At 37.0% G+C, this 12210-nt stretch overlaps 1 protein-coding gene across 1 annotated transcript in view; it reads left to right on the forward strand.

The window, feature by feature from the left end:
* The window catches only part of RSF1 (remodeling and spacing factor 1), a gene marked incomplete at its 3' end in the record, with an annotated part of 136526 nt that extends 124320 nt beyond the window's left edge, over positions 1-12206 (forward strand). The window contains exons 12-16 of the mRNA XM_021717396.1: positions 2712-2779; positions 3828-4035; positions 5855-6075; positions 8073-8261; positions 12078-12206. Of these exons, the coding sequence (XP_021573071.1) occupies positions 2712-2779; positions 3828-4035; positions 5855-6075; positions 8073-8261; positions 12078-12206 (815 nt within the window). The remainder of the gene's footprint in view (positions 1-2711; positions 2780-3827; positions 4036-5854; positions 6076-8072; positions 8262-12077) is intronic.
* Positions 12207-12210: the final 4 nt, after the last annotated feature.

Below are 12210 nucleotides of genomic sequence, written 5' to 3' on the forward strand. Positions count from 1 at the left end.
AGTGAGACTCCAACTCAAAAAAAAAAAAAAAAAAAGAAATGACTTTAATTCTCCAGGTAAGAGTGGAATGTTTCATTCTTACTGAAATAATTTCAAACATTTGAAGTTTCTGATGGTCTCTAATTTTAAAAAACTAATTTCTCACTGAGTAAAAAGCTAGTTACTCAGTATAGATTGTTATGCCACTTTACAGCTGCAACATTTCCTTGCATCAAATACTGGTTTTCGTTAACTTTGCATCTGGCTTTATCTGTATCTGTTATTTTACCTTAACGAGTGGATGTACGGAATTTATTTATTCAGAATTACTTTCTAAGAATTTATCTTTATTTCTTCAGAATTTATTTTAAGGAAAACCCAAGCTACAGCTATAAGAATGGTTTTTATAGCATAGCAATTATGAAAAATTGAAAATAAACTTTTAGCTAAATTATGATACATCTGTGAGATACTAGACAACCATCAAAAATTACTTTATAGAAAAGTTCTTAATCTGAAATTTATGAGTCCTCTGAAGTTACATAGTCTCAACTCAGAAGCCAAATTATTTAGTTTTTAGGGACAAGATCTTGCTATATTGCTGTGGTTGGAGTCAGACTCCTGCGTTTAAGCAATCTTCCTGTCTTAGCTTGGGACTACAGGCATGTGCCACTGCACCCAGCCTCTAGCTTTTAGTTTTAATGCTATTATTAATCCACTGTATGCTCTTAATCCCATATTCTCCAGTAGAATTTACTCTGGTGATAGAAATGTTCTGTTTCTTTGGTGTCCAGTATGGTAGCCAGTAGCTATATATGACTGTTGAGTACTTGAAATATGACTAGTGAGAAACAGAATTTTAAATTTTAACTTATTTATGTATAAATAGCCATACAGGGCTAGTGATGACCATTTTTTAGCATAGTTTTATATAGTTATTTCATCCTTTTGGTTACCTGAGCCCTAAGGTAAAAGGAGTATTATATGTGAAGAAATCTTAGGAATCATTTAGTCTTGGTCTTTATCTTTAAGTCAAGGAGAGCAACCTTTTGAGAAACAGGTACATTTTACTAGTTCTAAAATTTTGACCATTTGTATATGAATTTCAGTCACAATAATACAATTTTCAATAGCAATAATAACATAAACCTAACACTTAATATTAATTTGTGGAACAGTAATTTCATTCAACTTTCTTTTTCATGTGATTTGTATACTTAAGGGTTGGCATATTAGGGCTGGTGAGCTGAATCCAGCTCACTCTTATTTTTTGTACAACCTGTGACCAAAATTACTATTTTTTTTTTTTTTTTAATTAGAGTCACTCTGTTGCCCAGGCTGGAGTGCAGTGGCACACTCATGGCCATCCCAGAATCGACCTGCTGGGCTTTGGGTGATCCTTCTGCCTCAGTCGTCCAGGTAGCTGGAACTACAGGTGCATACTACCACACCCAGCTAATTTTTTATTTATTGTAGAAATGAGGTCTCACCAAGTTGCCCGGGCTGGTCTCGAACTTGCTGGCTCCCAAAGTGCTGGGATTACAGGCTGGGCCACTGGGCCCAGCGCAAAATTGTTTTTTTAAAATAAATGGTTGAAAAAAGAATCAGAAGAAAAATAATATTCTATGAACAATATATGGAAGTTGCGTATAATCCAAATTTCAGTGTTCATAAACTTACATTGGAACACAGTCACAGTTATTCACTTACATATTCTCATTTACTTACATACTCTCATTTGCTTACGTACTCACTTACTTACATATTCTCTGTAGCTGCTTTTGTACCACAGTAGTAGAATTGAGTAGTTATGACAGAAACTGTAGCATCTGAAAAGCCTAAAATATTTATTATCTGGCCCTTTACATAAGTTCTTTTCTAGCACTGTCTTAGTCCATTTTGGCTACTATAACAAAATAACCATAAACTGGGTAGCTTATAAACAATAGATATGTGACTGGACTGGTGGCTCAGCTTGTAACCCCAGCACTTTGGGAGGTCGAGGCAAGTGGATTGCCTGAGCCCGTGGGTTCTGAGACCAACCTGGGCAACTTGGCGAGACCGCATCTCTACAATAAATAAAAAATTAGCCAGGTGTGGTAGCGTGCACCTGTAGATCCAGCTACTTGGAAGGCTGAGGCGGAAGGATCACCAGAACCCAGCAGGTTGATGCTGGGATGGCCGTGAGCATGCTACTGCACTCCAGCCTGGGTGATGGAGTGAGAATCCAACTCAAAAAAATAAAAAAATAGAAATGTATTTCTCACAGTTCAGGAGGCTAGAAAGACTAAGATGAAGACACTAGCTGATATGGTGTCTGCTGAGGGCTTGCTTTCTGGTATGTAGATAGCACCTTCTAGCTGTGTTCTCACATGGTGGAAGGTACAGGGGACTCCAGGATAGATCCAGTGTCTGGTTAAGGCCTGCTCCTTCACAGTTGACCCTCTTCTCCTTGTAACCTCCTATGGTCAAAGGGCAAAGAGTGTGTCCCTCTGCCTGCCCCCGCTCCGTTCCTCCCTCCCCCTCCTTCTCTCTTTCCCGCTCACTCTTCTTTTATAAGGGCACTAATCTTGCTTATAAGACTCTACAAAGACCCCAAAGCCCCACCTCCAAATATCATCACCTTGAGAGTTAGAGTCAAATACCAGGATAGACCAGACCAGACATCTAGTATAGATCTTTAAAATAAAGTGCCAGGACAGGCTGTGATGTGATCCTTTTGTACTTTTTAGATTTGATGAGTTCGATGAAGCAATTGATGAAGCTATTGAAGATGATATTAAAGAGGCTGATGGTGGAGGTATGTGTTTGTCATTCTCTCTTCTTCATACAATTCTGCCAACAAGTTGATTCAGATGCCCAAATTAGGGCAGCAAGCATATTTTTAAAATTCTCCTCCCTAGTGTGTATCACGATTACTACTGATGTTAATTGTCTCAGATCTAGAATAATTTGTGAACAGAGTGTCAGTGTATAGACTCGTATCTTACTAATTACTTTTCAAATAGTTTTGCTTTATGATCTGATATAAAACATTGATGTTGCCCCATAGATTAAAAATTTTTAAGTTGGTTCCAAGTAGAAAATGGAGGAAACTTTCCTGTTGTTGTTGAGACTACAAAGTCTCAAAAATTGTAGATAATCAGGATAAAAATGATTGCTTTAAATTAACCTATAAAAATTCATTTATTGATATCATAGCCACTAATAGGTGGCACTAGAGGAATTTGAAGGTATTTTAGCTAAAGCACTACATAACCAGTGCGCCAATGTGGAGCAATCTGGTTTCTACTTAGATATTATGAAAACTGTGGAAAGGATTAATATGTAGGTTGTTTTTAGAAAAACTGAAATCACAAGTTTTTCCAGAGATGTGTGCCTTATGTACATTTTTGCTGCTGAATTCTCACTTTTTCTGCCCTGCAAACATAGTTTAAAAAAAAAAAACCAGATTGGCTTCTTTCTAAAACCTCGTCTAAAATACAGCTTTCGAGAAGAGATTCTTTAGAGTGATGGAAATGTTTTGGAATTAGTGGTGATGGTCACACAATCTTTTTTGACTGTTCTAAAACCTCTGAATTATGCACTATTAGGGTGAATATTATTGTATGTGAATTATATAAAGGCATGGAATACAACAGGTTCTTTACATAGTGAACTTCTACTCAATAGGCTAAACGAATGCAAAACCCTGTCATGTTGAGAACTCTTTCAGCTGAAGTTATGAGAAAATAAAGAAATAAGGTGAAGAGCCACTAAGCACAAATAAGGACTATATCTAGAAATTAAAGGGACACTTGTAATAAACACACACTTATCTCTCCCCCACCCCCTCCCATCAAACTCAGGAGTTGGCCGAGGAAAAGATATCTCCACCATCACAGGTCATCGTGGGAAAGACATCTCTACTATTCTGGATGAAGAAAGAAAAGAAAATAAGCGTCCCCAGAGGGCAGCTGTTGCTCGAAGGAAGAAACGCCGGCGACTAAATGATCTGGACAGTGACAGCAATCTGGATGAAGAAGAGAGTGAGGATGAATTCAAGATCAGTGATGGGTGCGTGGTCTACCAATAGACCCCTGTCACTAGACACCAGCTTAAAATAGACTGGGCTAGTGGACAGATCTGGTCCTACTGTGATGAGGCTTTTGTTCTTCATGTACATAGACAATCTGTTTATCTTCAGGATATTTAAAGCGGATTCAAGAATAATGATTTTGGTCCCTTTTAGATTAAAACAAAGTAGATTTATGGCTGTTTAATAATTCAAATTTGCATTTAAATTTTATTCACTGAAATTAAACTTTCACTTCTTGAGGACATACCTCTGTGCCACCTTCTCCCAGGCCCATGAGGGGTTCCCAGTCATCTGTGAGAAAGTATTTAGCTACTGTGTTCTGGTGACTCATAGATGTTATTCTTAGGGTAAATAATCTGGTATGGAAGATCAGGAAAGTTCCTGTCAGAAGGTATTGACACTATACCGCAATGTTTCTCCATTCAGATTATTAGTGGAAAATAAGCATATAATAAACCACAAAGAAGTCATTCTGCGTGATTGCTACTAAATTACAGGTAAAGCTAAATTGGGATACACAGCAAAAGATGACTTAATTCGAGAGGTAAGGGAAGGCCTTACAGTAGAAGTGAAACTTAAATCTGAAATTTAAAGAATGAATATTTGGGCCGATTGATGAGTTTGAGGTTAGAAACAGGACGAAGGAAAGAAGGCATTTTGAACATAGAACTCACATGTCCAAGGCAGCAAACCATAAAATGTCATAGAATATTTGGGAAACTCCTGGTGGTTCACGTCAACAAGAATATGAGGAAGAGGTAGAAAATGTCCTCCTGGAGATGTGACCAAGAGATAAAAAGAGCCAGATATTGAGTGTTTTACTTGTCATACATAAGAATTTGGACTTTATCCTGAAAATTATGAAAAATCAGTGAAGGGTTTTAACCATCAGAAAAATGTGAAATTTATGCTCCAGAAAAATTCATTTTTGGCATTCATCTAGAGAATAGATTGAGAGAAAATGAGATGAGAGATTAGAGAAACTATCTGGGGAATTGATATTTAGTTTAGGTGAGAAACCTAAAAAGAAGAGAGACTAGATATGAGAGATTATCTTTTAAGAGGAAACTCAGGAGGAATTAGTAATAGATTATATATGAGAAATGGAAAGGGAACAATTAGGATAAATACTAGGTTTCTGGTTTGAGCTCCTGGATGGGTGATAGTAGGAAAGAGAGGGGAAGTAGGTTGGGAAATAATTAATTCACTTTTGGAATGTTGAATTTAAGGTACATGGGGCACATCCCAAGAAGACAAAGTATTTTATGTATAAAAATCAACATCGATTGGGTGCGGTGTCTTAAGCCTGTAATGCCAGCACTTTGGGAGGCTGAGGCAAGAGGACTGCCTGAGCTCAGGGGTTCGAGACTAGCCTGGGCAACTTGGCGAGACCTCGTATCTATAGTAAATCCAAAAATTAGCCGGGCATGGTAGCACGTGCCTGCAGTTCCAGCTACTTGGGAGGCTGAGGCGGAGGGATCTCCTGAGCCCAACTTGTCAAGGCTATGGTGACCGTGAGCGTGCCACTACACTCCAGCCTGGGTGACAGAGTGAGACTCCAACTCAAAAAAAAAAAAATCAACATCAACTCATCTTCATAACCCTCTCAAGAGAAGGATAGGTAGCAAAACATTTCTCCGTTTTATAAACTGGGCATTTGATACAATTATCCTGATATGTTGCACTGTATATTACTTAATGATTCACTGGACTCACTAGAATTTGAACTCAGAAGTCTCAAAAATGGTTCACAGTTCTAAGTATATAATCATAATTTCTCTGATTTCTTTTGGACAGATCTCAAGATGAGTTTGTCGTATCTGATGAAAACCCAGATGAAAGTGAAGAAGATCCACCATCTAATGACGACAGCGACACTGATTTTTGTAGCCGTAGATTGAGGCGGCACCCCGCCCGGCCAATGAGGCAAAGCAGGCGTTTGCGAAGAAAGACCCCAAAGAAAAAGTACTCTGATGATGATGAAGAGGAAGAATCTGAGGAAAATAGTAGAGACTCTGGTAAAAATAGCTTGAATCCATATCACCCCAACTCAAAAAATTTTTATGACTTTTGGAGTTGAGTTCTTAAAATGAAATTCCCATTTTTAAGACTCACTAGTAACTAAAATTTTCACAAACAGCACATCTGAGAAAATACATACAAATTGATTTGTTAGCTTCATACCAATTTCATTTAGGATCGTGATGAATCGTTTCATGTCAGGTGTTCACATGCCTAACCTTTTTCTTCTTGGGAATCATTCTCAATAAGCTATGAACATTCTCCTTAGATGTCCAGCTTTTGGAGAGAGAAGAATATCAATCATCTCTCACTCAGAACACAGTCAGTGACTCAGTCGTTTTTATAAATTATCACTGTTGATGTTATCAGCTTATGTTTATCCCTTTTAACTGAGTACTGAGTAAATAGTGAGGGACACAATAGCTAAAAGTTATGAGTGCTTTATGTAATTGGCAAATTTATAGGTGTCATCTTATTAGAGAAGTGCCACAAACAGGAATATTGTATCCCTCATTCTGGTCATCGTTGTGGGTGTATTTTTGTTTTCTTTCTTTCTTTTTTTTTTTTTAAGCCTTTTAAGTAAGTGGTGATATCATGCCCCCTTATCAGTTATTATTTCCTAAGAACAGGGGCATTTTCTTACATAACCACAGTTATTAAAATCAGAAATTTCAATCAAGATAAACACAATACCATTATCTCATCAATAGTACATATCCAGATTTCATTAAATAATTCAATATTGTTCTTTGTATCTATTTTTTTTTTCTTACCTCAGGATCAAATACAGGTTTTTACATGGCATTCATTCATGTCTCTTTAGTCTCAATCTGGAATGTTTCTAAAATTTTGTCCATATTGACCTTGACAGTTTGAAAGTAATATATATTAGTTATTTTGTCAAATGTCCTTCAATTTGGATTTTTCTGGTTCCTTGTAATTAAATTCAGATTATACATTTTTGGCAGGAATATCACCAAGGTAATGTTAATGTCTTCCAAACCTCTTTACTTTATTATCTTTTCTTGTAATAGATAAGTAATTTGTGTATCTTTGAGGCTGCATAAATACCCTGTTCTTATTATGTATCTCATCTACTAGTTTTAGCATCAATTGATGATTTTCTAACTCATCATTTCTGTTATATTTATTAGTTGTTCTGTAAGAAAGAACTTCCCTTCTCCGTATTTGTATTTCTTTATATCAGTATACTTGTGGATTCTTATTCTGGTCAACAGATATACTACATTACCATCACTATTTAGATTCCATTTGTTCCAGATTTGGTCAGTGAGAACCGGTTTAACCTATTGCCTAGCTATTTTGAAATATTTGAAGCCCATGAGAGAATAGAAGCTGAATGTAATAGATCAGTGGAATTTGTTAGCACTCTGAATTGAGCTCTGACATAATGCCATAGTCTCACTCTGGTTTACTGATTAGAGATGACAAGAATATATGCCATTTAGCAATGCTTTGAGAGTTTAAGTAGCCCTGTGTACCGTATTTAGCAGATTCTTATTCCACATACAGAAAAGCCAAAAATACAACTCCCATTCTGTACTACTTTGAAACAAGTTCATGAGTTTCTTTGGTTAGTAGGTTTAAGCTCTGTAATACATTATGACTATAGCCACAGATAGGAACAGCAGATTATCAGGAGGCAGATTCTGGTAACTTTCCTCCAAGAAAGCAGTTGTGGCAGCTGTACAGCTTACCAGGTAGCTCTAGGTCAAATGCAGTAAGGATTCTTTGTAAAAGTATAAAACATTTTCTAATCTTGAGGCTTAACTGTTAATAGTATATGTTTGTAAAATCTGGCATTAAAGACCCCCTCAGATTGGCTCATTATTGATACTTATAAAAGTTGTTGATCTAAAACTTCTTTTGACTGAATTCTGCTGAGTAGTTCTACCTTTTTGTAACCTAAACTAGCTACATTTCTATTTAATGTTCTTAAATTTTGTATTTGGCTTGTTTTTCTTTTTAATAGAAAGTGACTTCAGTGATGATTTTAGTGATGATTTTGTAGAAACTCGGCGAAGACGGTCAAGGAGAAATCAGAAAAGACAAATTAACTACAAAGAAGATTCAGAAAGTGATGGTTCCCAGAAGAGTTTACGACGTGGTAAAGAAATAAGGCGAGTTCATAAGCGCAGACTTTCCAGCTCAGAGAGTGAAGGTAAGAAATAGACCTATTGACAGAAGTTTGGGCAAGATAAAAGTAGACACTTATATTTACTTTTTTAAATTATTATTTATTTTACTTGTTTTTTTTTTTTTTTTTTTTGAGATAAGGTCTTGCCATGTTGTGCAGCCTGTTCTTGAACTCCTGGGCTCAAGCAATCCTCCTACGTTTCACCTCCCAGACTGCTGGGATTATGAGCATAAGCCTCCATGCCTGGCAGCAGATAGTAAAGTGAACTCTGGATGGCGATTCTATAGCATTTCTTTAAAATTCATATGACCAGTAGTATCTTTGAGATAAAACCCATAATTTTGTGCTTGGTTACTAATTATAGTTTAAATAAATTATACTTGGTAAGAAATTCATTTTCAAGATCTCTAGTGTAAATAATCAAATTTATTTTATTTTATTTTACTTTTATTTTTATTTTTTTTGTCAGAGCCTCACTCTGTGGCCCAGGGTGGAGTGCAGAGGCACATTCACGGCCACCACAGCCTCGACCTGCTAGGCTCAGGCAGTCCTTCTGCCTCAGCCTTCTAAGTAGTGGAAACTATAGGTGCATGCCACTATGCCCAGCTAATTTTTTTATTTATTGTAGAGATGAGGTCTCACCAAATTACTCAGGCTTGAACCCATGGGCTTAGGCAATCCTCTTGCCTCAGCCTCCCAAAGTGTTGGGATTATAGGCGTGTGCCACTGTACCCAGCAATAATTAAATTTTAAATGGAAACTAGAAGAGTCTCAGAAAATTGTGATCTGATCAAGATTTATTCTGCTTCTTCCTATTTACCACGTTATTCATGACCCTCATTTTGAAATTACCTTTTATGCTCTGAGAGGCTGAATAGTTTCACACCAAAGTACCTGCTATCTCTTTCCATTTTGACAATGAGTTTCAATTAGTAACTATTTGATTTCTTAATAACTAGCTGTGCCCATACCTGAAGTTCAGGAAGAGCTCTAAAATAGGAGTTTATGATATACATTTAGTCTTTTGTTTTGTTTTGTTTTTACTTTTAAAGACTCTCTGTTGCCCAGTCTGGAGTGCACTGGTTATTCACAGGCACAATTATAGTGCACTACAGCCTCAAACACCTGGCCTCAAGGGATCCTCCCATCTCAGTTTCCCCTGTAGTCAGGAATACAGGAGTGTGTCACCACAACCAGCCTCTTTTTAGTCTTTGTAGTTATTTCAGAGCTTTTTCTACTTTGATTTTAAGTGACCCCAACTGTTACCTTTCCACCTTTTTTTTCTCACATACTTGATTCACCATTGTTTATAGTGTGTTCTGGAGATTGTTTGCTTTCATAAATTAAACATGAAATGAATTAAGTTTAAGCCCAACCCAGGAGGAAAAGGGGAAAAAATATTTGAATGTTGAGACTAAAGAAGGGAGTTGAATATCTTTTTGAGTATTTATCTTCATGTGTCATAAAGACAGACAAATTCATTAGTTCAGCCATTAAATACAAATATTTATTGATCTAGGCCCTATTTTAAGCACTGTACTATAACAGTGAGCAAAATAGCCCTTATGTAACTCTTATTTTAGTTAGGGGAAGAGAGACAATAAGATAAATCAGTAGAATATATGATATATTAGATGAAGATAAGTACTGTGGAGGAAAGAGGATTGGGAGAGTAGTTGGAATTTCAAATAGTGAAATTATTTTTCCTAAAGGAAGTGAAGCCAGGTGTGGTGGCTCATGCCTATAATCCCAGCACTTTGGGAATCTGGGGTAGAAGGATTGCTTGAGGTCAGGAATTTGAGACCATCTTGGGCAACATGGTGAGATCTCATCTCTAAAAAAAAAAAAAAAAAAAAATTAGCCAGGCATGTGATGGCATATGCTTGTAGTCCCAGCTACTCAGAAAAAAGCAGTATTTGCCTGAAGACCCATATAAAATGTGTCAGGCATTTATCTAAAAAAAAAAAAAAAAGTGGTACAAGCATATGGAACAACAACTGTTGGCCTTGAGGCAAGTTTGTGCCTTTCGTGTTCAAACCCTGGAAGGGAGTCCAAGGTTGTTGGAAAAGAGTGAGTGAGGGGAAGAATAATGAGATGAAGCAAAGAGATCAACAGGGGCTAGACTGTGTAGTACAGCAGTCAGTGAGCTACAGCCCACCTGTCTATATAAACTTTTTGCAAAGCAAGTTTTATTGGCAGACTACCATGCCCATTTGTTTACATATTATCTGTGCACACTTTCTCAAAAAGTTGAATAGTTGCAACAGAGACTGGGGCCTGCCCTTTTATAGAAAAAATTTGCTAAGCCGTAACAAGAAAGAGTGCTGTCCAACTGATGGGAATGTTCTCTGTGCTGATGTTTACAGTAGCCACTAGCCTCATGTGGCTATTGAGCACTTGAAAGTGTGGCCACTGTGGACTGCGGAGTTGAATTTTTAATTTTAATTAATTTTAATTAAATTTAAAGTAACCACATGTGACTAGTGTCTATCATATTACATATCCCAGCTCAGGCCATTGCATAGACTTTGGATTTAATTTTATATGGGGATGATAAATAATGGGAGAATTTTAAGCAAGAGAGTGACATGATCTCTCAGCTGTTAACTTGCTGTGGTGGTTGTATGATAAATAGATTGAATGGAGCAAGGACAGAAACCAGAAGACCTGTAGGAAGTTATCGTATAAGTCCAGATGAGAGATGATGGTGGGTGGGATTAAACAGTAGCAGGAAAGAGGTGAAAACATCAAATTATGGTTCTGTTTTAAAGGTGGACCCAAAGCATTTACTCTTGGGTTGGATGAGAGAAAGAGAGAATCAAGGATGACTGAGCAATTGGAAGAATAGTTGCCAAAAACTAAGATGGTAGCGACCACAGTGTTGCAGTTTTAAGGGGAAAGTTCAGGAGCTCAGTTTTGGACAGTTAGGTTGAGATGGCTGTTAAGATATCCAAGCATAGATGGTGAGTAGGCAGTCTGATATACTAGTCCAGAATTTCATGGTTACCCAAAACAAATCTGAGAGTCATCAGCATATAAATGGTATGCAAAGTTGTAAAACTATGTGAGATCTTCTAAGGTGTAAGTACAGTCATCCCTCAGTATCCATTAGGGATTAGTTCCAGGATTCCTGCAGGTACCAAAATTCATGGAATGCTCAAGTTCCTTATAAAATGGTGTAGTATTTACATATAACCTACCCACATCCTCCCATATACTTTAAATCATCTCGATTATTTATAATACCTAATGCAATGTAAATGCTATATAAATAGTTGCGGTTCTACATTATTTAGGGAATAATGACAAGAAAAAAGTCTGTGCATGTTCAGTTCAGATACAACCATCCTTATTTTTTCTGAATATTTTCTATCCATACTTAAATGTTGAGGACTTACTGTATAGATAAAGAAGAGAAGACATTTAAGACTGCCAAGGGTATTTAATAACATGAGATGAGAGTTGGCACAGTATTTCATATGTACAGAGTCAGGTGCCTAGACTTAATCTTCACTTATCAGTATGTTTACATGATTCCCTAACTTTAGGACTAGTGGGAAGGAGTTTGTGACAGCCTATCTTCATTTAACTCAAGAATCATCAGATTTCTTCCCCAGGAAATCTACTCTTGCTTAAAATCATAGGTAAAGTATACTGAGTCATATTGGGCATTACTATGGAACTGAAAAGATAGAAATCAGGCCAATTATTGAAGGAAAATATTTATGCACAAGCAAGTCTGAGAGCAGGATTGGGGTGAATGTGGGGAGGAAAAGGAGAATTTCTCAAGTCCATTTATGATTAACTGTGCCAATGGCTTAAACATGCTGTTTATTCTAGAGAGCTATTTGTCCAAGAACTCAGAAGATGAGGAGCTAGCTAAAGAATCACAGCGGTCGGTTCGAAAGCGGGGCCGAAGCACTGATGAGTATTCAGAAGCAGATGAGGAGGAAGAGGAAGGCAAACCATCCCG

Source organism: Carlito syrichta, unplaced genomic scaffold (genome assembly GCF_000164805.1).
Source record: "Carlito syrichta isolate Samal-C Ts95f unplaced genomic scaffold, Tarsius_syrichta-2.0.1 Scaffold309725, whole genome shotgun sequence".
Classification (NCBI taxonomy): Eukaryota; Metazoa; Chordata; class Mammalia; order Primates; family Tarsiidae; genus Carlito; species Carlito syrichta.